This window comes from Oncorhynchus clarkii, chromosome 30, assembly GCF_045791955.1.
Source record: "Oncorhynchus clarkii lewisi isolate Uvic-CL-2024 chromosome 30, UVic_Ocla_1.0, whole genome shotgun sequence".
In the NCBI taxonomy this organism is placed as follows: domain Eukaryota; kingdom Metazoa; phylum Chordata; class Actinopteri; order Salmoniformes; family Salmonidae; genus Oncorhynchus; species Oncorhynchus clarkii.
In genome coordinates this window covers 9,788,908-9,815,330 of record NC_092176.1, presented here as the reverse complement: position 1 = coordinate 9,815,330, position 26,423 = coordinate 9,788,908, and the positions used below count along the sequence as shown (strand labels likewise).

The 26,423-nt window shown below is 40.8% G+C and overlaps 1 protein-coding gene across 1 annotated transcript in view; it reads right to left on the bottom strand.

Moving 5' to 3' along the window:
- The window catches only part of LOC139389305 (transient receptor potential cation channel, subfamily M, member 3), a 286,121-nt gene that overhangs the window by 111,339 nt on the left and 148,359 nt on the right, over positions 1-26,423 (bottom strand). Inside the window, 5 exon segments of the mRNA XM_071135930.1 lie at positions 15,234-15,405; positions 15,881-16,005; positions 17,076-17,289; positions 17,742-17,943; positions 22,982-23,061. Of these exon segments, the coding sequence (XP_070992031.1) occupies positions 15,234-15,405; positions 15,881-16,005; positions 17,076-17,289; positions 17,742-17,943; positions 22,982-23,061 (793 nt within the window).

Sequence of the window (26,423 nt, the reverse complement as noted above, 5' to 3'; positions counted from 1 at the left end):
AACTTGTGCTCAATCCTCAAGAGGTGGGTGGACAAACAAAACCCCACAAATTCTGACAAACTCCAAGCATTGATTATGCAAGAATGGGCTGCCATCAGTCAGGATGTGGCCCAGAAGTTAATTGACAGCATGCCAGGGCAGATTGCAGAGGTCTTGAAAAAGAAGGTTCAACACTGCAAATATTGACTCTTTGCATCAACTTCATGTATTTTATGAAATGGTTGTAATTATACATCAGTATTCCATAGTAACATCTGCCAAAATTATCTAAAGACACTGAGGCAGCAGACTTTGTGAAAATTAATATTTGTGTCATTCTCAAAACTTTTGGCCACGACTGTATATGGCCATTTTTCAACACCAGTTGTCACAAAGTGCTATACAGATATCCAGCCTGAAACCCTACCTAGCAACCCATGCGACCCCAAACTATTCAACCTGTTCACACCCCTCGTTGGCAGAGAGAAAATTTTGCCATTTTAAAGCTTATTTCCTGCAAAACACATTTGGCCATGTCTTATGTGTGTTCATATGGAACCAGAATGACTCAACAAAATAAATGGGGGCCCCCTGGGGTCGAGGCCCCTGGGTCCATATTCTGGTATGATAACTACAAGATCTGGTTAGCCTAACTTACCTAGCATGGACTAGTAGTTGATCAACTGGACATATCAGGTTATAAATAGCTCTCTAAGGTCTGTCAGTGAATGACATAAAAAGAGGAAAACTGCTCATGCACTACAGAATTTTGAAATTGCACCTCGTGTATTCTATTGTTACAACTCTCAATAAATTGAAAGCCCCTATACAAAAAACAACAACTTTATTTTCAATTTTTTTTTTAAAGTCAGGACCCACAGTCTGTATTGAGCCTGTTCTGGGTTCGAATCCTGACAGAGTCCCGTCTGTTTACTATGTCTGTTCTACTGGGAAATGACACCTGTAAACCCCTGGTTTTGGTCAGTGTACATGGTGACAGAGACACTCCTGATTTTGTGGATCACCTGTCCCTGGTATGATTCCCTTTCCCTGGCTTCCCTGCTGATTTCCCTAGCAGTCTCAGAGATGACAATACTGACAGTGAGCCATCTCTCTCTCTCTTCACACCGTTAGCCATCTGCTTATAGCCACACCTCAGTCACCGCTTCAACAGGCACTGCACTTCCACCATGACAGATGAAAGGTGATGGGTATTTCACTCACCTCTTCCTAACCCTGTGGGCTCAAATACAATTATCTACCTGGCCAGTGTGTATGTTTTTACTCCAGCCCAGCATTAGCATACCACATTCAACTAATCAAGGAAGGTGTCTATTGAAGATCATGATTGGTTGATTAGTTGAATTGGTTGTGTTAGTGCTGGGTTAGAGCATACCTGCATATCCAGGCACTCCAGGAATTGAGTTTGAGTCCACCGTCCTAACCACTCCAATCATCTCTTCATCTACGGCCACTCTCTTCTAAAAACTCATTATCTGTACTGTGGATCCCAGGTGAGGTTAGGGCTTCATAGCATCTGATTAGAATCCAATTTCAGTAGGGGCCATTTCTCATCCTTTACATATTACTGTGAATAAAAACAGTGTGACTTTGAGGAACAGATTCCCCCCCCCCCCCCCCCCCCTTACACACACCTTAGAGCTGATGCGGGAGTAAGTGAAGGATACATGAAGAGGAAATTCACACAGCATGACAAATGTCTCTCCTCTCTCCATCCTCTTGTATATTCTCATCCTCCTATTCAGAAGAGTCCTCTCAAAGGAATCACCTCGCCTCGCTTCCCACTTCCTCTTTCATTCCCTTTCTCTCTCTGAGACTAGTGCATGATTGCAAACAACAGAGAACTGTGGCCATCACCAGAGACTGGAGAGTTGTGCTTCCATCTACAGTCTCACTCTATTATCTGGCTGGTTATGTGGAGAGACGGGAGTCAGGCGGGAGTCTGGTGTGAACAGAGACAGCACTGTTCTTCAAGGCTTCCTGTAGTCGCCTGGCCTTGGACAAATAGGAACAAGGCTATGTGAGGATGAGTTGTTTAAAGGGGGACAATGGGAGATGACAAGCGCATAAATAAGAGATGATGAGTGGACTAGAGGACAGGGGGATGGATGACAATGGCTAGATGATCTAGCGGTTATTCCTATGGTCATACGAATCAAATCAAATACATTTGTATTGGTTGCGTACAAATATGTTGCTGATGTTAACACAGCAGCGAAATGCTTATATTTCTAGATCCACATACAATACAAAACCTAACAATACAAAACAATACACACAAATCCCCAAAATGTATATAATTGTGTGTATAGACAGTTGGGACAGCATATGAATAGAAATGGTGATTACAGCAGTAGTTATATATAGTTATATGAGCCTTGACTAGAATTCAGTATATACATATGAAATGGACAAACAGTATGTAAACATTATTAAGTGACAGAGACCGGGTGGTAGCTGGCTAGTAACAGTGACTAAGGTTCAGGGCAGGGTACTGGGCGGAGGCTGGCTAGTGGTGAGTGTTTAATCTGATGTTGTGGAGATAGAAGCTGGTCCTTGATGATCTTTTTGGCCTTCCTGTGACACTGGGTGCTGTAGATGTCCTGGAGGGCAGGTAGTGTGCCACCGGTGATGCGTTGGGCTGATCGCATCACCCTCTGGAGAGCCCTACCGTTGTGGACGGTGCAATTTCCATACCAGGCGGTGATACAGTCCGGCAGGATGCTCTCAATGGTGCATCTATAGAAGGGTCTTATGGGACAAGCCAAATTTCTTCAGCCTTCTTCACCACACTGTCTGTGTGAATGGACCGTTTCTGGTTGTCAATGATGTGCACACCAAGGAACTCCCTATATGTTGTCTCGTCATTGTTGATAATTAGCGCTACAACTGTTATGTCATCAGCAAACTTGATGATTGAGTTGGAGACGTGAGTGGCCACGCAGTCATGTGTGAACAGGGCGGGGGCTGAGAACGCACCCTTGTGGGGTCCCCGTGTTGAGGATCAGTGTGGCGGAGGTGTTGTTTCCGACCCAGTTGCACAGGGCGGGGTTCAGACCCAGGGCCTCGAGTGATGAGCACTATGGTGTTGAAGGCTGAGGGATCTCTCTTACCTAGTATGTTTTGTAACACAATGTTGAAAACAATAATCCATACTTTATCAGTAAGAAAGACCAAGGAGCACATACTGTAAGAAGACAAGAGGAAGAAGGGAAGAAGGACAACCGCTAAGGAGATGGGAGGATACATGTTGACCCGGAGCAGTTGTTTTTAGAGGAAGCTGGTCAGGGATATTTGCATCTCTTGCTGCTGCCAGACAGTGTCAGGAGGAGAGAAGCATGTACCGTATCTAATCTGGAATGTGAATGTACTGGCCGCAGCCACTAAAAACAGCACTTCACCCAAAGCCCTGTCTCTAACCATTTATTCTGTTTACCCTCAGCTTGAGCTGAGCTGTCCCTTTGATATTCATTGACAATAGCACACGAGGCAACAGCCTCATGTAATATGCAGTGGGAGGGAGTATTCACTGAAAAATAAGCACTGTTTTAGTTTAAGCTACAGGAGAGACGTGAGGAGAATGTTTTAGTCATTAGATCTACTAGGAGCCAATTTCTTCCTTGACTTATCTCCATTGGTCCCCGGCCTCCCACAGTGAAAAACCTGAAATTCCCCACTTTCATTAATCTGCATGCTCTGCCCTCATACTATATTTAGCCTCACATTGAAGTGTTTTACCATTTTTATTTTCAGGACAACCAGGGCTACTAGTAGAAATACTTTGACATGAACAGTTGCATTCATGAGTTCTATCGACAAATGTTAATAAATAAACAATGTATGAATAAGTATGCTACAGAAGAGTAGAGACATTGTTTGCTTGGTGTGAAATGAACATCCAACTAGTCAGTGACAAATGTGTGGTGTGTTGAGTTCGTGACAGCAACTATGTGAGCTTATTACAATATTATAAACACATCCTGGGATTTCCTATGATCTTCTATGTAGAAGAATCTCTTACTTTCCAATAACTATTGTGTGGCTTGTGAGCCTCATAGAATGTACGTGTCCGTGAGAGTCTCAGCTTTTCATAGATGGTTCATAATAATAGGTTGTAGCTCAAACCGTTCTGACTTTACAGACTTTTTTGATGTTGTTGTGAGAATAACTATTTTTGGGATCCTCCCTGGTCTCACAAACACCGCTGTAGCTCAGCCCCTGTTAATCACACAGACTAATGGTTGCAGAAGAAATGCATAAATCCAATCCAAGAATCAAACAGTCTGCATCTCAAACACACAACGCATAAAAGAGGTGAGTTGTTCAAAACGCGTCGGCATTGCGGTGGGATGCTTGGGTCTGCAAGTGAAACACAATGTGAAGATCTCCTAATATCCATGACAATGTTAATCGATATAACTCACCTGAAATAACGTTCCTTCACCAAGTTTACTACAGTGTGGTACAAGAAATCTTACACTCTTACGTTTTCAGTAGCAAAATTATGACAGGTATTGTGTAACACACTGCCATTGAGATTAGTATGGGAGAGATCGAAATTTACAGAATAGTTACCCCCAGGAAAATTGTGGAGGGTCATGCTTTTTACATTTCAGTCAGGGGGAGCGTTTAGTATTTGTTTTCTTTGTCCAGGGGATGGTCATGCAATTTGTTATCAATTAAATGTCATATTGCTCAAGGCTTGAGAATTAGTTGCTTATTATGGTATCTCATGTGTTCCCGATGATGTCCCTCCTCCCTGAGTCTCTGCTGGGAACGCAATATCAAGTGCGCCTTGTGTGGTCTCAATAAAATGATCCATAGCCTATACTTTAGGCCGTAGGCCTAGCCTATTTGAAGAGCATGCTCAGAGAAAAACAGGGACAGTTATATTTCCAATAGTTTTTGTGCTACTGGGATGGTGTATGTATAAAAAAAACTAAGCTACACTGCATTACACACTGCAATGGACACGACCTTCCCTGCTCTTGCTGATGTAAAACCTTTTGTGCTTCCTAACAAATGACTGTGCCGTGTACGGTGGCACTTCAGAAGGCGAGTCAATTTGCAAAAAAAATATATAAAGTCATATCTGTGCGTGTGGAACTAAGCCTACTGATGTCCTGTTCAGTTTGAGAATGAGAGCATGAAGATGAAATAATATTTTTGAGTGTGGACTGTATTACTGTTCTGTAGTGTATTATACTGTGTCATATGGACTAGAATTACAAATCTCGTTCAAACCATGAAGCTGGGAGAGAATGCAATGCTGGTGCAGGACATGTGGCCTACAAAGTTACAATTATAGGCTAGCGAATCAGATTTTAATTTTGACATATAATAGGGCCTATTTTACAATTGTATAATTAGTAGGCTGACGCATATACACTGAGTATACAAAACATTAAGGACACCTGCTCTTTCCATTACATAGACTGACCAGGTGCATCCAGGTGAAAGCTATGATCCCTTATTGATGTCACTTGTTAAATCCACTTCAATCAGTGTAGATCAAGAGGAGGAAACAGGTTTTTAAGCCTTGTGTCAATTGAGACATGGATTGTGTGTATGCGCCATTCAGAGGGTGAATGTGCCAGACAAAAGATTGAAGTGCCTTTGAACGGGGTATGGTAGTAGGTGCCAGGCGCATCGGTTTGTGTCAAGAACTGAAACCCTGCTGTGTTTTTCAACCTCAACACGTCACTGCGGTCACTGTGGGGACGACGTCGTCTATGCAATTATTGATGAAGCCGATGACTGAGGTGGTATAATCCTCAATGCCATTGGATGAATCCCGGAACATATTCCCATCTCTGCTAGCAAAACAGTCCTGTAGCGTAGCATCCATGTCATCTAACCACTTTCGTATTGAGCGAGTCACTGGTACTTCCTGCTTGTAAGCAGGAATCAGGAGGATGTAATTATGTTCAGATTTGCCATTGATGGAGGGCGAGAGCTCGGGGGTAGATCATTGAAATCTATCTCTGTGTTCCTTTCATTCCGATATGTGGCTATTCAAACTAAAATGATGTTTTACTCTTATTTCAGTATCCTCTTTTGTCTGAGAAACCTTGTGGTATCCCAGGGGACCCTGCTGAGAGAGAAATGTATGCGTTTGTTTCTTGACTGTGGACAGGTAATCCAATAAAGGAATGGTGCGCCGTCTAAAGCCTTGGGTGGTATTCATTAAGCACAAAATGAAAGCCAACAATCTGAAATGGGGAAGTACTATGGGAGCTTGTCCAATAAGAAACACTCATTATGTTTTGTTAATTGTGCCCTAATAATAGGAGCCTGGTACTATCAATGAGCAGTAAACCAACAGTGTGACTCAATGCTCTGGCTGTTGGCTTTTCCAACTTAATGAATTAAATGCATCCAGGCTTCGAACGAGCGTCATAAAGCCCGAAATCAAGGTCTATTTTGGGAATGGTCTGTTTGGATGCTGTTAATTCATGGATGGTTGGGAATGGTTTGTGGATAGTATACTGCTTGGTTTGGGGATGGTGAGTTGGTTGGGGATGGTTTGTATGTTAGGATGCTGTTAATTACGCTATGAATGTCCAGTTGAGATGCTGTTTTGACGAATAGGCGTCCCTTTGCCTCCCCAGCCCCTTTTATATGAGCCCAGGCATAGGATGACAAAGGGAAGCCCATAAGTCACATGACAGGATGGACAAAGGCTGCAAGACTCTACCTGCTTCCTGTTGACTTCACAGTCGCCATTGGTGGGTGCCATCTCAGCCTCTGGGCTAGAGTCATGGCCTTTTCTGTTTGACAGGATAAAAACCAGAGCAGTGACTGCCATACACTGAGCGTACAAAACATTTAGTGTTGTTTACTCTATAACCTGTAAATTCATATGCCTTGCAACCGTGAAATATACAGTCGTGGCCAAAAGTTTTGAGAATGACACAAATATTAATTTCACAAAGTCTTCTGCCTCAGTTTGTATGATGGTAATTTGCATATACTCCAGAATGTTATGAAGAGTGATCAGATGAATTGAAATTAATTGCAAAGTCCCTCTTTGCCATGCAAATGAACTGAATCCCCAAAAAACATTTCCACTGCATTTCAGCCCTGCCACAAAAGGACCTGCTGACATGCCAGTGATTATCTCGTTAACACAGGTGTGAGTGTTGACGAGGACAAGGCTGGAGATCACATGACACAAATATTAATTTCACAAAGTCTGCTGCCTCAGTTTGTATGATGGCAATTTGCATATCCTCCAGAATGTTATGAAGAGTGATCAGATGAATTGAAATGGATTGCAAAGTCCCTCTTTGCCATGCAATGAACTGAATCCCCCAAAAACATTTCCACTGCATTTCAGCCCTGCCACAAAATGACCTGCTGACATCATGCCAGTGATTCTCTCGTTAACGCAGGTGTGAGTGTTGATGGGGACAAGGCTGGAGATCACTCTGTCATGCTGATTGAGTTCGAATAACAGACTGGAAACTTCAAAGGGAGGGTGGTGCTTGGAATCATTGTTCTTCCTCTGTCAACCATGGTTACCTGCAAGGAAACACGTGCCGTCATCATTGCTTTGCACAAAAGGGCTTCACAGGCAAGGATATTGCTGCCAGTATGATTTCACCTAAATCAACCATTTATTGGATCATCAAGAACTGCAAGGAGAGTGGTTCAATTGTTGTAAAGAAGGCTTCAGGGTGCCCAAGAAAGTCCAGCAAGCGCCAGGACCATCTCCTAAAGTTGATTCAGAAGTGGGATCGGGGCACCACCAGTACAGAGCTTAACTTTGTTGGGACTGGAGGGCAGTATTGAGTAGCTTGGATGAATAAGGTGCCCAGAATAAACTGCCTGCTACTCAGCCATAAAAGCTAGAATATGCATATAATTAGTACATTTGGATAGAAAACACTCTGAATGATGTCTGTGAGTATAACAGAACTCATATGGCAGGCAAAAACATGAGAAGAAATCCAACCAGGAAGTGGGTAATCTGAGGTTTGTAGGTTTTCAAGTCTTTGCCTATCCAATATACAAGTGTCTATGGGGTCATATTGCACTTCCTAAGGCTTCCACTAGATGTTAACAGTCTTTATGACCTTGTTTTAGGCTTCTACTGTGAAGGGGGAGCGGATACGAGTTGTTTGACTAAGAGGTCTGGCAGAATGCCATGAGCTAAATCACACACGTGGCCGTGAGAGCGAGCTGCGTTCCCTTTCATTTCTAATGACAAAGGGATTGTCCTGTTGGAATACTATTGAAGATTTATGATAAAAACATCCTAAAGATTGATTCTATACCTCGTTTGACATGTTTCTACGAACTGTAATATAACTTTTTTTACTTTTTGTCTGAACTAAGTGCTCGCGCATTGTGCATTTGAATTGCTGTACTAAACGCGCAAACAAAAAGGAGGTATTTGGACATAAATGATGGACTTTATCAAACAAAACAAACATTTATTGTGGAACTGGGATTCCTGGGACTGTATTCCGATGAAGATCATCAAAGGTAAGTGAATATTTATAATGCTATTTATTTATTTTTTGTGGCACATCTCCTCGGTTGGAAAATGGCTGTATGTTTCTCTGTGGCTAGGAGCTGACCTAACATAATTGCATGGTGTGCTTTTACCGTAAAAAAAAATTGAAATCTGACACAGCGGTTGCATTAAGGAGAAGTGTATCTTTAATTGGGTGTTTAACACTTGTATCTTTTATCAATGTTTATGATGAGTATTTCTATAATTTGATGTGGCTCTCTGCACTTTCACCAGATGTTTGTTTGAGACAATGCATTTCTGAACATAACACACCTAATTCAAATGAGGTTTTTGGACATAAAGATGAACTTTATCGAACAAAACACACATTTATTGTCTAACATGGAGTCCTGGGAGTGCCATCAGGTGAAGATCATCAAAGGTTAGTGATTAGTGATTATTTTAACGTTATTTCTGTCTTTTGTGACACCTCTCCTTCTTTGAAAAATGGCTGTATGTTTTTCTGTGGCTAGGCGCTGACCTAATCGCAAGGTGTGCTTTCGCCGTAAAGCCTTTTTGAAATCAGATACTGTGGCTGGATTAACCTCTCTAGGGTATGTGGGACGCTAGCGTCCCATCTGGCCAACATCCAGTGAGATTCAGAAATACTCATTATAAAAATTCAGAAAACAAAACATATTTTACATGGGTTTAAAGATGAACTTCTTGTGAATCCAACCACGGTGTCAGATTTTAAAAATGCTTTATGGCGAAAGCATACCTTACGATTATTTGAGAAGATGATCCAGTTGACAAATTATTACAAACAGTAACCAGCCAAGCAGAAGCGTTACAAAACTCAGAAATAGAGATAAAATTAATCCCTTACCTTTGATGATCTTCATATGATTGCACTCAGAAGACATTCATTTATTCAATAAAGTCTCCAAAAACCTCAGTTTTGTTTGCGCGTTTTCTTCAGTAATCCACAGGCTCAAACGCAGTCAAAACAGGCAGACAAAAAAATCCTAATTGTATCCATAAAGTTCATAGAAACATGTCAAAAGATGTTTATATTCAATCCTCAGGTTGTTTTTAGCCTAAATGATCTATAATATTTCAACCGGACAATAACGTCGTCAATATAAAAGGTAAACAAGAAATGCAATCTCTCGGGATTGCGCATGAAAAAGCTTTGTGACACGTCAGGGTCCACTCATTCAGACTGGTCTTACTCCCTAATTTATAAGAATACAAGCCTGAAACCATTTCTAAAGACTGTTGACATCTAGTGGAAGGCATAGGAACTGCAAATTGAGTCCTAAGTCAATGGATACTGTAATGGCATTGAATAGAAAACTACAAAACCAACAAAATAAAATACTTCCTGAATGGATTTCTCTCAGGTTTTCGCCTGCCAAATCAGTTCTGTTATACTCACAGACAATATTTCAACAGTTTTGGAAACTTAAGAGTGGTTTCTATCCAAATCTACCGGTTGTATGCATATGATATCGTCTGGGCACGAGTAGCAGGCCGTTTAATTTGGGCATGCTTTTCATCCAAAATTCCGAATGCTGCCCCCTACCCTAGAGAAGTTAACAAGAAGTTTATCTTTAAAATGGTGTATAATACTTGTATGTTTGAGGAATTTTAATTATGAGATTTCTGTTGTTTTGAATTTGGTGCCCTGCAATTTCACTGGCTGTTGGCAAGGTGGGACGCTAGAGTTCCACATATCCCAGAGAAGTTAATCAGGAAAGGCAGCAGGTAGGTGTGAGTGCATCTGCACGCACAGTGAGGTGAAGACTTTTGGAGGATTGCCTGGTGTCAAGAAGGGCAGCAAAGAAGCCACTTCTCTCCAGGAAAAACATCAGGGACAGACTGATATTCTGCAAAAGGTACAGGGATTGGACTGCTGAGGACTGGGGTAAAGTCATTTTCTCAGATTATTTGGGGCATCCGGAAAAAAGCTTGTCCAGAGTAGACAAGGTGAGTGCTACCATCAGTCTTGTGCCATGCCAACAGTAAAGCATCAATGAACAATGGTTTTTGACAGCATGATGGAGCACCTTGACATAAGGGCAAAGTGATAACTAAGTGGCTTTGGGAACAAAACATCAATATTTTGGGTCCATGGCCAGGAAACTCCACAGACTCTAATCCCATTGAGAACTTGTGCTCAATCCTCAAGAGGTGGGTGGACAAACAAAACCCCACAAATTCTGACAAACTCCAAGCATTGATTATGCAAGAATGGGCTGCCATCAGTCAGGATGTGGCCCAGAAGTTAATTGACAGCATGCCAGGGCAGATTGAAGAGGTCTTGAAAAAGAAGGTTCAACACTGCAAATATTGACTCTTTGCATCAACTTCATGTAATTGTCAATAAAAGCCTTTGACACTTATGAAATGCTTGTAATTATACTTCAGTATTCCATAGTAACATCTGACAATATTATCTAAAGACACTGAAGCAGCAAATTTTGTGAAAATTAATATTTGTGTAATTCTCAAAACTTTTGGCCACGACTGTATATGGCCTAAAGGCCGAGACAATAAGAAGACACAGTGGCAGAAAACATTTATCCATAGCTTTGTCCAGTGAAGTCCACAAAGCATATTGCATGTCCAGTAACAGACAGTTAGTTCCATGACCTACAGCATTGTCAAGCAAGTTACTGTTTCCAACATTAAACACCACTAAACAACTTTTGATTTAGAACCACAGAGAGTTACCACAAGTTACAAAGAAAACAGGAGCTGCCTCCACTATTCCAGCACCACTTCAACATCATCAAATCACCTCTGCTTAGTCTGAGACAGTGACAACTAAAAGATACCAAAAACCATTTAGTCCAATCAACATAGGCTAAATATGATGTGGCTGTCCATGGTTCTGATTTGTGTGTGTGTGTGTGTGTGTGTGTGTGTGTGCACGTAGGTGCAAGCAGAAAAACATGTTGACTTACCCTACTTGAAGAGAAACGCCAATGCCATCCTCCTCTCTTTCATGTTTTTGAAACAGTCTATCACTCTGTCTTATGGTACACACATTTTTTGATGCCCTAGGCTACCTGACTAAAATGCTTCCCCGTTAACCTAAATTCCAGTCATGGGCAACGTTAAGCTAGTTAACATCAGCCTACTACATCTAGCTACATATTGAACTTCCATCCTCTCAGTGCAGGGGCACAACAATGTATGAATTAATGGTTGGATCATAACCACCGTTATACTGTAATCATTGGCCAGTATGGAGAATTTAGTAACACCACAAGTCGAAATCCTTATCTCCACCCATGTATAATTTAGGAAAGGGACAATTTTAGCTCGCTGGCTAGCTAGCCACTGGGAGGACACAACGAGATACAACAGTTCAAGTTTATCTGTCAATGACGTATGCTCTCAAAGGGATTTGCTAGGAGTGACGCCAAATCCATCGCTGCCTTCCCTTGACACTTATTTTTTGGTGCACCAGCTCGCTCAGTTTAGCTCAACACTGATTATTTATTATTTATTGTTTTGTGAAGGGGGTCAGATGCTCGCTGGCTTCCTTGCCTAAAATGCTATGGACCAGACAGCATCAGATAGATAGATGGCCTACACGTATAGAGACAGAGGGGTGCTGTTTCGCTTGCTCGGATGCTTTCTCCTGTGAGATACATTCAGTCTCTTACCAATTGAAGGAAAATTATGAAACACAGAGAGACAAAAGATAAATGAATGTATTTTAAAAAAAATGTATGTCTTGATACATTTTTTGGGGAAGCCTGGCTTCCTGTGGCATCCATGACTACACACCACTGCTGCTTTTGCTGCCTTGGTCAACTCTTCAAAGTAGAGAAGGCATACTTTCACGAACTCTCTATCCCTCTCTCTCGTAGTTGTATTGTGTACATTCCTCTCTCATGCGGTCTATGCTGTCTTTGTGTATATAACCAAACATAGCAGGCGTAAATGTGTATCCATCTCGGTCCGAGACAGAAAAAATATGCACAATGGATTATGGTCACTGTAATTAATTACCAAGTTCCTGCGCTGAACTAGGTTGAACATTTAGTTTAATGAAAACTACAACTCCCTTCAACCAAGCATCCCACATCGTTCTTGACTTGATTTCTCTCGTCAGTTATTTGATTTCTCTCTAGAGAAATAGCCTGTTTGGCTCACAAAAAAAAACAATACTAATTGGAATTCAAGTAATTGAACCGATGTCGGACAATTAGTTATTTAATAACCAAACTCCCCCAGCACTACACAAGAATGAAGCGATACACAAGAATGAAGCTATACACAAGAATGAAGCTATACACAGGGAGTACCCGTACCAGATCAATGTACAGGGGTACGAGGTATATGAGGTAGATATGTACATAAAGATAGGAGGAAAGTCTGGTCTACAGTCCGTCTAGCAACGTGTCTGTAAACAATTGTCAATGCGACATCATGAACATTCTATTGTCGTCCGGCATCAAACTTGTTGTTGTCGTTTTGAAAAATATAAACATAAAATGACAGCCTCTGCATGACATCAGCCCGGTGCTCCAAATAGCATACCTTCTCTATTTTTACACCAATAAACTTATCCGTTTAAAAATGTATTCAGTAAATGTCAACCTAGCAAGCCAGGCAAATAAAGGCAGTTTTCTAAAAACAATGTTTTTGTTCATTGTTAGCTAGTTAATTAACTAGCTAGCTAACTGGCTAGCCAGTTCAAATAATGACCAGGGTATAGCTGACAACGTCTTAACTTTAGCTACTTTTAATTCATTATTAAAGGAAAAGAAACCCACAACAACATAATTATTTACAAGGTAATGGCAAACTTACAGAAAATAGCTTACTTCCACAGTGTGTCGAAAATAAAGTAGGCAAATTTATCTGAGAATTTTAGAACTCCTGCATCATCTGCATCACAGGAGGATTTGAAGTGGTTGCTATGGCAGTCGCAGAGACTTTAACTTTTTTCATGTCTGTGCGACAAGGAAACTGACAGTCGTAGCGACGGTCTACAGACATTCAACTGTGGTGTAAGTTAAATGATGTTTGAGCAGCGACACTCTAATTGTCAAAGTCATGTTGTTAGTCCAAGCAGTGGTGGAAAAAGCACCCAGTTGTCATACTTGAGTAAAATTAAAAGATACCTTAATAGAAAATGACTCAAGTAGAGGTGAAAGTCGCACAGAAAAATACTACTTTAATAAGTCTTAAAGTATTGGGTTTTAAATATACTTAACTATCAAAAGTAAATGTAATTGTTAAAAATGTAGTTGTTAAATGTAATTGTTAAGTCATTTCAAATTTCTTATATTAAGCAAACCAGACGGCACGATTTTCTTGTTTTTTTTAAATTACGGATAGCCAGGGGCACACTCCAACACTCAGACATCATTTACAAATGAAGCATTTGTGTCCCTGAAAACAGGGATTTGTTGATAAAACCAGCCGACAGGTACAATCAATCATAGCAGGAATTTAGTTAAAAATAACTGATGGAAAATACAGTTTTCAGAAGCAGGTTCATTTCTGGATTTGCTCCATTTCAAATGATTGAGAAGTCTATTTTAAGAGTGGCGGCAACGAGGTGTGTGCATTTTATATTTATGCAAATAAACGTGGTGCTCAGGCTCCATAAACGTTGGAAATTCAAGTAGAAGAATGTGATGTGACAAGGGCCTCACATAGACAAGCTCACAATCCTTCTTCAGAAATAATGCCGTTGTGGAGGATACACTAACAAATAGACATATTAGGGCTGAGAATTGCCATGGATGTCATTATTTGATATTATCACAATACTGAGGTGCCAATACGATATATATTGCAATTCTTTAAGTATCACGATTCCATACGAATTGCGATTCGATACTGCAATTTTATTGCGATGATGTTCCAAACATATTACTTACCATATGTCTGCTGCAGAGGGATAAGAGAGAGCCATGAGAAAACGAGTCATCAGTCATGGAAATAAAAGTGCTGAAAACATATTGGCTCACCATTTTCCTTTTTTTAAAGACGGAGAACAAGAGAAGGAAAAATAATTTCGTTTTTTTGCGCAGGTACAGCCGACTAGCTCAAAAATAATATTGAGAGATATTGTTAAAAAAATAATGTCCCGATATGTAACTTTATCCATCACTAAGAGATCATTTGAAAAAGTTAATTGTACTCTCAACACCAGCAGTGGCTGTGTTGTGTACATGCACGTACATACAAGCTCTGAATCAGTGAAACACATGGCAGAACTATTTTGACTGTTTGCTGAGGTTTTCTAGCTCTCTGAAACACACACATACCCACACACACACACACACACACACACACACGCACTAGAAGAAGTGGAAAGGGAGGATTACTGGCTTCAGTTGAGGTGATGATCACCTGTGTCATCAGGTGATTAAATACTTGGTTGTGGATAAAAATCTCCAAGATAGAGAGGGCCAGTTTCAAAGCCTTTTGAAGAGAATTACATCAGGCTAAATCTGACAGAATACCATCATGAATATGAATATGAAATATTGACCAGGTTGTCTACATGAACGAGCCTGTCATTGGGTCGTAGTAGAGTACCAACATCCAGCAGATTTAACAGATGCAGTGTAAATTACTTAGGGAATATTAAAATAACTGAAAATACTTGCACAATATTTAATTAAAACACTCTCCCATAGGTGAATACAGTAAAGTTGGGAGGTCATCATTTATACAGTGTGCAGGTATCTTTTTTTGGCTCTTGTTGTGATTGACAGGGGCCGGCTCCACTCACGTGTGTTGATTTTCTGCAAGGAGATGTGTTTCTCTAGCTGTCTACGCAGTCTGACCTCTGCACCGTACTTCCCTGTTGTCCCATTATCGGCCAGGATGAAATGGGAGTGCAGGCTGTTGAGCACAGTCAGCTTGCTCAGCGGGTTGGACATGGTCTGATACGGTCGGACCACCTGTTGGACCACGACAAAGTATTCATCATCAACACGTTCCGCTTACTCAGCATGTTTAGAAAATAAACTGTCAAAGACAATATATAGTCTCTGGTCAACTGCTTGAGACCGAAACACCCATACACACAGAAATACAGTAGAAGGCACAAACACACATGCACACACAGTCTTGTACAGCTAACCTTGTGGGGACACTCAATTCAGTCCCATTCACAATCCTATTTTCCCTAACCCTTAACCCTAACCCTAACATTAACCCAAAAACCTAACCTTAACCCTAACCCTAGCTCCTAACCCTAACTACTAATGTAATTCTAACCTTAACCCTAAACCCCCTAGAAATAGCATGTCCACACACACACACACACACACACACACACACACACACACAAATACAGTATGGGCACACATGTATGAATGCACTCACACATGCACACACGCTTGCAAGCACTCACACACACACACTGTAACTTACGTCTTTTCCCACCAGGTCCTCCTGGTTCTCCACAATGCCCCAGGGGGCAATGCCGATAGTGCAGATCTTCCCCCGGGATTTAGAGGCATGGTCCTTCAGCGCATCACCCACATGCCGGATCACCCCTGAGTGTATGTTTGTAATATGTGACAGAGAGAGGGGGAGAGAGAGAGTGTATATGTGTGTGACATGAGAGATAATTGATTGTACATGTGAGTGAGAGTTTTATGTGTATGTGTTTTAGACAGAGAGATTAAGAAAGAGAGGCATTCTGTCATTATTGATACATAGACTGATCTTAAATACATGATACACCCACTACTAAAAGATAAAGTCAGACATTAACACAGCACCCAGAGCGACAGACAGGTACTGTATATATCAGCCCCCCCCCTTTCTCTCAAACTCTCCTCCCCTCTATCTCCCCCCAGTCACGCCTGGAGGGTCACCGTGCATCACCCAGGTAGGTGCCGGATGAGGTGAGTTTCCCCCTACTCTGTATGTAAAGCGCTATGGGTCCCTTAGTTGGTAGAAAAGTGCTATATAAATCCAATCAATTATTATTATCTCATTTCAACCTTCTGCCTGACACTCACTATTCACTTCTTTCTGTGCCCTGTGTCCTCGCCGTACATTTGTCACCCTCCCTTCTTTTTCTTTCCTTCTCTGTTTCTATTCTATTTCTTCAGTTTCTCACCATCTGTCTTCCCCCATTCTTTCTCTTCTATATCCAATCTCTGCGCCTCTCTCTCATTTCTGTCACACCTGTCTCTCTTCTCTTTCTGTTGATAACCTTTCCCATATTTATTTTATTTTACCTTTATTTAACTAGGCAAGTCAGTTAAGAACAAATTCTTATTTTCAATGTCGGCCTAGGAACAGTGGGTTAACTGCCTGTTCAGGGGCAGAACGACAGATTTGTACCTTGTCAGCTCGGGGGTTTGAACTTGCAACTCGGGGGTTTGAACCCTATGAGGTGACCACCCGCCAGCGAGATTACACCCAAATGTAACGTTGCAGTTACAGTTAAGATTAGAGTAAGCATTAGGATTAAGCTGAGTTTAAAAGAAACAATTAACACAAAAAAAGAGCAGCGACAAACAGAAGCATAGGGTTAATGGGTAACCGACACAGCACATGGTTGTTATTAGCCCGCTAAGTGGGCCTGGTTTATTCCTCCACCCACCCAGCCCACCTGTGTTGACCCCACCAGTGAAGATCCAGGCTCCCGTTGTCATGGCAGCCTTGATGAGGCCCTTGCCAAAGACCTGTTTGAGTTTGGGCTGCAGCTCAAAGTTCTGCAGGCCCCCATGCACTGAGATGAGCAGCTTGGGAAGGTCCAGCTGCCACTCCTTAGTCATAAGGTGCAGCAGGAGTTCTGGTTTGGTGTCATAGGACACACGCACATACTGCAAATGAACACACAAATGAAATACATTTGTATGTTTGATGTTAATGTATGTCTTCTCACTTTTTTTGTCTTGAATTTTTTTCCTATCACAGTGCATTTTCTTGTACGTAAGACAAATATTTGTGAAACAGAAAATAAAGAAATGTCTGATATAATATAACCAACAACCAATAGGTATCGTTTTGTTGGTATTGAATCAATGTAAAATATAGACTAAAATGATAGAAAACAGCACAATAAAGCTGTTCAAAACATTTGAGTACATACAGTTAATAAGCTCATTGGAATCTGATTGTTTTAACCCTCATCAAGATATCTGTCTGCAGTCATGTAGATAGGGCCTATCTGTCTACAGATAATGCTAATGTGAGTATGTCCTTATTTATCTATCAATCCTATGTCTATGTAAAGCAATGTTATATCATTCAATCCCATGTATAAAGCGGTCACCATGGCTTTGTTAGAGTGGCCCCCTCCCTGGAACTCGATGGTTCCGAAGGCGTCGGTGGGGCTGAGCTGGGTGTGTTTGCTGATAGACCATTTCTCCGATAGGCTGTCATTTTTAACCAGACGCTCCGCCTTATCATTCTGACTGGAGGAGATGCCGGGGGGCAGGCCAACGTGCTGACCAATCAGACGGCCGCAGAAGCACCTGAGGAGGGAACAGGTGGACAGGTAGTCAGAGCAGGGGCTGGCTTCCTCTTCCTCACTCTCCTCCTCTTCATCTTCCTTCCCAGCCTCCTCGTCTTCCTCCTCACTCTCCTCATTAAACTCAAGAGGTGAAGTGAAACAAAGAGCATTGCCGATCAAAATGTCATGAATAGAGCTGACATGATTCCCGTATTCTACATATCAGACATTCAGGTTTGTTCTACATAATACATTTCTCTCTGAACGTGTTGCATCCTTCTGAACAGACCCCAGATGTGCACTAGAGCTGGGGAGGAGGTAGTGACATGTGGGTAAAGTTCCCTTTCATCTACTGTGAGAGAACAGATTTCAAAGGCTGTCCACACAAACCCCATGCAGCTGACTCTCTCTCCTTTCTACAAATCTGTTAAACCATGTAATGTAGCCATTAGACATAGGTCAATGGTCATATGCACAGGACATAAATGGAGTTGAAATGTGACAGGTCCAGACAGGAGCCCCTGAAAGCAGACAACTGGAAACTTTATTCTGAGATGATGTAAGCGCCGGCCTGAGATAAAATAAAAACATTTCTATCCACCTGCACGCCGTCAACTAGTTTTTTACAGATGTAAAAGTAACAATTTGATCCTGGAGCACCAACATTTTCCTAAAGAGCTTACAAACAGTAGCTTCTAGTGTGATGTGTGGGTTGTGCTCGAGTCAGGCAGTTTCCTCTCCAGCTGTCACCTGGAGCGATAGCAGTAGTTTACATTTCCATAATACCATTTGACAGCGATAGAGAGGGGAAGGGGAAGGGGGATGGGAAACATCAGTTTTTTTCTGTGCTACATTCTGCAAATTGCAAGCTTTATTTCAGTGTGATGTAACTCCCTAGAAATAGTGATTTTGGTGATTCACAACATTTTATTGTATGTTGATTATGTTTGTTCTGAATGCCCACTTAGGCAGAACATATGGAACAAACATTTAATTACATCCTTTAGAGATACACCTCTCCTTCATTCGACTGACATTATCACATGCACTTAGAAGAAAATGTGCTATTTAGAACCTAAAAGGGTTCTTCAACTGTTCCCAAAGCAGAACCTTTGAATAACCCTTTGTAACGGTCTTGAGATGACAGAAGCTGGGAGACAGGAAGCAAGTACAGGGTGAGGATTTAATAAAAAATAGACATGGAAAAAAGAAAAAGAAAAGCAGATGCTGCCATCATCTACACTGTATTTCTGACAAATTTGATATTATTTTAATGGATTTATTTTAGTTTTTCTTTCAAAAACAAGACAATTTCTAAGTGACCCCAAACCTTTGAATGGTAGTGTATATATATATTTATATATAAATATATACATGACTCCAACCTAAGTGTATGTAAACTTGTGACTTCAACTGTGTGTGTATATATATATATATATATACACAGTGCCTTGCGAAAGTATTCGGCCCCCTTGAACTTTGCGACCTTTTGCCACCTTTCAGGCTTCAAACATAAAGATATAAAACTGTATTTTTTTGTGAAGAATCAACAACAAGTGGGACACAATCATGAAGTGGAACGACATTTATTGGATATTTCAAACTTTTTTAACAAATCAAAAACTGAAAAATTGGGCGTGCAAAATTATTCAGCCCCTTTACTTTCAGTGCAGCAAACTCTCTCCAGAAGTTCAGTGAGGATCTCTGGATGATCCAATGTTGACCTAAATGACTAATGATGATAAATACAATCCACCTGTGTGTAATCAAGTCTCCGTATAAATGCACCTGCACTGTGATAGTCTCAGAGGTCCGTTAAAAGCGCAGAGAGCATCATGAAGAACAAGGAACACACCAGGCAGGTCCGAGATACCGTTGTGAAGAAGTTTAAAGCCGGATTTGGATACAAAAAGATTTCCCAAGCTTTAAACATCCCAAGGAGCACTGTGCAAGCGATAATATTGAAATGGAAGGAGTATCAGACCACTGCAAATCTACCAAGACCTGGCCGTCCCTCTAAACTTTCAGCTCATACAAGGAGAAGACTGATCAGAGACGCAGCCAAGAGGCCCATGATCACTCTGGATGAACTGCAGAGATCTACAGCTGAGGTGGGAGACTCTGTCTATAGGACAACAATCAGTCGTATATTGCACAAATCTGGCCTTTATGGAAGAGTGGCAAGAAGAAAGCCATTTCTTAAAGATATCCATAAAAAGTGTTGTTTAAAGTTTGCCACAAGCCACCTGGGAGACACACTAAACATGTGGAAGAAGGTGCTCTGGTCAGATGAAACCAAAATTGAACTTTTTGGCAACAATGCAAGACGTTATGTTTGGCGTAAAAGCAACACAGCTGAACACACCATCCCCACTGTCAAACATGGTGGTGGCAGCATCATGTTTTGGGCCTACTTTTCTTCAGCAGGGACAGGGAAGATGGTTAAAATTGATGGGAAGATGGATGGAGCCAAATACAGGACCATTCTGGAAGAAAACCTGATGGAGTCTGCAAAAGACCTGAGATTGGGACGGAGATTTGTCTTCCAACAAGACAATGATCCAAAACATAAAGCAAAATCTACAATGGAATGGTTCAAAAATAAACATATCCAGGTGTTAGATTGGCCAAGTCAAAGTCCAGACCTGAATCCAATCGAGAATATGTGGAAAGAACTGAAAACTGCTGTTCACAAATGCTCTCCATCCAACCTCACTGAGCTCGAGCTGTTTTGCAAGGAGGAATGGGAAAAAATGTCAGTCTCTCGATGTGCAAAACTGATAGAGACATACCCCAAGCGACTTACAGCTGTAATCGCAGCAAAAGGTGGCGCTACAAAGTATTAACTTAAGGGGGCTGAATAATTTTGCACGCCCAATTTTTCAGTTTTTGATTTGTTAAAAAAGTTTGAAATATCCAATAAATGTCGTTCCACTTCATGATTGTGTCCCACTTGTTGTTGATTCTTCACAAAAAAAATACAGTTTTATATCTTTATGTTTGAAGCCTGAAATGTGGCAAAAGGTCGCAAAGTTCAAGGGGGCCGAATACTTTCGCAAGGCACTGTATATATACACAGTTGAAGTTAGAAGTTTACATACACTTAGGTTGGAGTCATTAAAACTCGTTTTTCAACCACTCCACAAATTTCGTGTTAAAAAATTATAGTTTTGGCAAGTCGGTTAGGACATCTACTTTGTGCAGGACACAAGTCATTTTTCCAGACAGATTATTTCACTTATAATTCACTGTATTACAATTCCAGTGGGTCAGAAGTTTACAAACACTAAGTTGACTGTGCCTTTAAACAGCTTGGGAAATTCCAGAAAATTATGTCATGGCTTTAGAAGCTTCTGATAGGCTAATTGACATAATTTGAGCCAATTGGAGGTGTACCTGTACCTGTGCTTGACATCATGGGAAAATCAAAAGTAATCAGCCAAAAAAATGTGTAGACCTCCACAAGTCTGGTTCATCCTTGGGAGCAATTTCCAAACGGCTTAAGGTACCACGTTCATATATATACTGTATATACTGTATATATAGACAGTATATATATATATACTCATTCAATGGTTTTCTTTATTTTTACTATTTTATACATTGTAGACTAATAGTGAAGACATCAAAATGAGGAAATAACATATATAGAATCATGTAGTATCCAAAAAAGTGTTAAACAAATCAAAACGTATTTAATATTTGAGATACTTTGAAGTAGCCACCCTTTGCCTTTTATAACAGTTTTGCTATACTCTTGGCATTCTCTCAACCAGATTCATGAGGTAGTCACCTGGAATGCATTTCAATTAGCGCTTGATGATTTTTGTGACTGCACTTGAGGAAACTTTCAAAGATCTTGTCATTTTCCACATTGACTGACCTTCATGTCTTAAAGTAATGATGGACTGTTGTTGTTTTAAATGCTCATAAAAGTTTGAAAAATGTATTGTTCCAATCAAGCTGTTCAGTTATTTACTACTCTGCCCCTCAGTGACTGCCAGCAGAGGCAGTTCCGCCTCCGTTCAAGCATTGCTTGGATTATGTTTGCCATAAGGGAGAACTGCATATGGCATAATTTATAATAACACAAAGAAATGGACCTTCCTGCGGCACTCAAATGTACGTTCAGTCAGAACTTCTGGGGCTGGGTCTCGTCCCAATCAGTCTCTCGCGCCAGATGGCTTACTTCTGCACGTGACTCTAGGTTGAAGATGGGAACCTAGACATGGCTAAATCTGCTCTATTGGATGGCACTAAAGCAAAAAGTCAATTTGTAATTAACTTGTAAAAAAAATCATCTTAACAGTCAAAGGAGCCTGGTACTTGATAAACCGGACAACTACAACTAACAATAGTGGAAGGATAGAGGGATACACTAGCAAGACCTTCCTCATCATGGATCTGGTAGGGAAAAAAAACATGGCCAATTTTGTAGTTTCTCCCTGATTTAGTTTGTCAGATTCCACTGTAGGTGGCAGGGTGACAAGTTGTGTGGACAAAAACAATAAAACCGGGTGTATGACAAAGCATGAACAAATGAATTAACCAGCTACAGCATTTTTGAGAAATATAGAAAAATAGTTTGTCGATTTATTTTGGTCAAATTAACCAGTTATCTACCATTGATAAGCAGCTAGCTAGCTAGCTATAGCTATCTATCTAACTAACTCAGAAATATGTTTATTAACTGGCTAGCGCATCATGCTTTGCAACTTTATGTTAGCTAGCTATCCCCAGTTAGAAAATGTGATTTCGATTATTGCATTGCAATAGTGGTCATTCGGTTTTATTATGCAATAGTGAAATAGGTGTATTTATGCTGTTGTTGAAATACACAGATCACTTTATATCTTCTCAAAGAAGATACCATTAGTTTGAAAACATGACATATTTCTGTCATGCTGCGTTGTAGACAACAACCATCTCGTGCCCTAGGTATTCTGTCAATCAGTGGCCGCCGCTGATCAACTGTGCCATGTATGGTGTCTGGGAGGATGTAAATAATATAATTTCCCATTCACATTGGATGACAAAATTGTATTCTAAAACTCACTTACCTATGGGGGTCTTTGGCGCTCACTATGATATGAACACATTCTCTCTTGCTGAAGGCTCTTTCTATCCACGATTTCTGTGCCTGTAGAGAGAAGAGAAGACGCTCAGTCATTTCGTCCCTCAAACTCAAACAACAGGATTCTTAATCTGAGCGAGTGAGGCTAGAGCATTACAGGTGCCACATCAAGAGGCATGGAAGCAGCTAGTACCAAGCTAAACCCTCAGTGCGAGTCTGAGCCCAGTCTGAGCCCAACTCATTACCTGGGAGGAGGAGAGGCATGTCTCTACCAAGTGACAAAGCACTTCATTAGAGTGGAAGGGAGGATCACCATATTAAGCTTCACAATACCTAGGGGATTTAGTTAGTCTTACACAGACACATTCTCTTCAATGACCAGGTAGCTAGCTCTTGCAGAATTTGAAGTGCATACATATAAACCACATAGCCACAGGTCTCCTATCTGCTATCGACTATTTAAGGTGCATATTTGATGTCTATCAAGCATGTGCGCGCACGCGCACACAACGCAGTAGAGCAGAACGCAAGCTTACACTTACATGCACTTGTATTTTAACTCACACAAACTCATCCATGCAAACTAACACACACTCAAATGCAAAGATTTTATATAGCTTTTCGACACAGGCATTTCCCCATTGAGATAAAGTGTAGAGAGTAAGCGGATGGTCTGTGCACCCAGGCAGTAAATTCTGTTTGAATGTATTAGATATGAGCAGTTCTTCATCCTGCTCCTGTGGAGTCCATAAATATGGAACATTTCCTAATTTCCATGGTATTATAGCATAACTGACAGCCAATGGAAAGAAACGTGTGTGTCGGTGGGATGTTGCTGTCACGTCTACTGCAGGTGTCTGAGGGAGAGAGCTACAACAACAGCACTGGGCTGGGATCCGTCACTGACAATATACCTTTTTAAACAGCTTTTTGAGGAGTAACGGAAGTGAACACTGGAACCCCAAAGAACTTCTGATGAGTTTGTAAACAACAGCTGTTCCGTTGCGGCTGTAAACAGCTAGCTAGCTAACTTCGTCTAGTTGTTTCTCAAGGCCAAAATTAACATAGTATTTGTGGGTGGGATGGTCTTTATGTCTGGGGACTAATCTATTTTTGAAAATGTAAGTTTATATATTTACCAAAGAAGCATCACAAAGGGGTGCATTGCCTGCATGGATAGTAACGTTGTGGATAGTAAGGGTTGTGTAGCACACGGGTAAATTGTTTATCAAGTTAACCATCTATTCTAGGTAACGTCAGCTAGGTAGCTAGTTAGCTACATGTAAATAGGATAGACAGCATTCCAATATTATTTATTTATTTATTACACAAGCGTTAGCTTGATCTGCTAAAAACAACAGCGTTAGCCAGCTAACGTTAGCTAGTAGCTAGCTGAGCTAGATAGCTAATGATTAGATTTTCAGACCCAAAGAGAGATCTATGACAATAGAAAAACACAATTGCAACGAAATATTAAATATTATATCACTTGAGAATAATGAAGCAAGTCCTGGTCTAATTTCTGCAGATGAAGGTCCCAAAGAAAGTCCCAGGTCCTGGAGAGACTGAAGAGTATATCTCCAATGGGTTATAAATGCTATTGGTTTACTCTTAGAATTGGTTGTAGGACTACAAAAATTATGTTAAAAGTAACAACGGATAGACCTAGAATATGCATGGCCAACCTTGCTCCTGGAGATCTAGTTACTTGGTGTGCAGGTTTCCGTTCCAGCCCAGCCCTGACATTATGCTTATGCTTATTATTCATATTACACACTATTCATTTAGCTATTCAATCATATCTTTGATCTAAGTATCGTGTATTTGTTGGTCATTAAACATTCCCCGTTTGTCTGTTTATTTGTTTGTCATTCACTGTCATTTTGTCTGATGATATTGCACAAATTTGCGCTGCAGCTGAAGTCCTTGATCATTGGTGGGTTGTAATCTGAAGAGATTTCACTCCATGCTTCCTGAAGCACCTCCCACAAGTTGGATTGGCTTGATGAGCACTTCTTACCTACCATACGGTCAAGCTGTTCCCACAACAGCTCAATAGGGTTGAGATCTGGTGACTGTGCTGGCAAGAACAAGTCAATGTGTGTACTGTATATATCTAATTTGTTCAGTTTTTTGATTGGGTCAAGAAACACAAACTTGTCATTTTGTGCTAGCAAGCCAAATAACTTGCTAATTAGCAATTATGGTGTGCTGTTGCGCCGGCTGTTTACTGGGGAACCCTATTGACTACATCATCTCTGTGCCCCACACCTACAATTATCTGTAAGGTCCCTCAGTCGAGCAGTGAATTTCAAACACAGATTCAACCACAAAGACCAGGGAGATTTTTCAATGCCTCGTTAAGAAGGGCACCGATTGTTAGATGTGTAAAACATTAAAAAAGCATAGTTATTAATTAAACTTTGGATGGTGTATCAATACACACAGTCACTACAAAGATACAGGCGTTCTTCCTAACTTGCCGGAGAGGAAGGAAACCGCTCAGGAATTTCACCATGAGGCCATGAGGCCAGTTTAATGGCTGTGAAAGGAGAAAACTGAGAATGGATCAACAACATTGTTGTTACTCCACAATACTAACCTAAATTACAGAGTGGAAAAAAAGTAAGCCTGTACAGAATAAAAATATTCCAAAACATGTATCCTGTTTGCAATTAGGCATTAACCTTTTATAACTAGGGGGCAGTATTTTCATTTTTGTATAAAAAACATTCCCGTTTTAAACGGGATATTTTGTCACGACAAGATGCTCGACTATGCATATAATTGACAGCTTTGGATAGAAAACACTCTGACGTTTCCAAAACTGCAAAGATATTGTCTGTGAGTGCAACAGAACTGATGTTACAGGCGAAACCCAGATAAAAATCCAATCAGGAAGTACCGCATTTTTTGAAACCGCCTCATGCCAATGACTCCTTATATGGCTGTGAATGAGCTACGAATGAGCTTACGTTTTCTACGTATTCCCCAAGGTGTCTACAGTATTGTGACGTCTTTTTTACGCATTTATGTTGAAGAATAGCCGTAAGAGACCACATTTAGCAAGTGGTCACATGATGGCTCCTGCAGAAAATCTTGCATAAAGTACACAAGTAGCCATTTTTCCAATCGCTTCTTATGAGAAACCAATTGTCCCGACGGATATATTATCGAATAGATATGTGAATTATCTTTCAAGAGAATTATCTTCTATTATAGTCACAGCCGTCTATATCCCCCCCAAGCAGATACCTCGTTGTCCCTGAAAGTTCACTTCACTGAACTCTATGTAAACTAGAAACCATACATCCGGAGGCTGCATTTATTGTAGACTGGGATTCTAACAAAGCTAACCTGAGAACGAGACTTCCTAAATTCTATCAGCATATTGAATGCCCGACACAGGCTGCTAGCATTCTGAATCA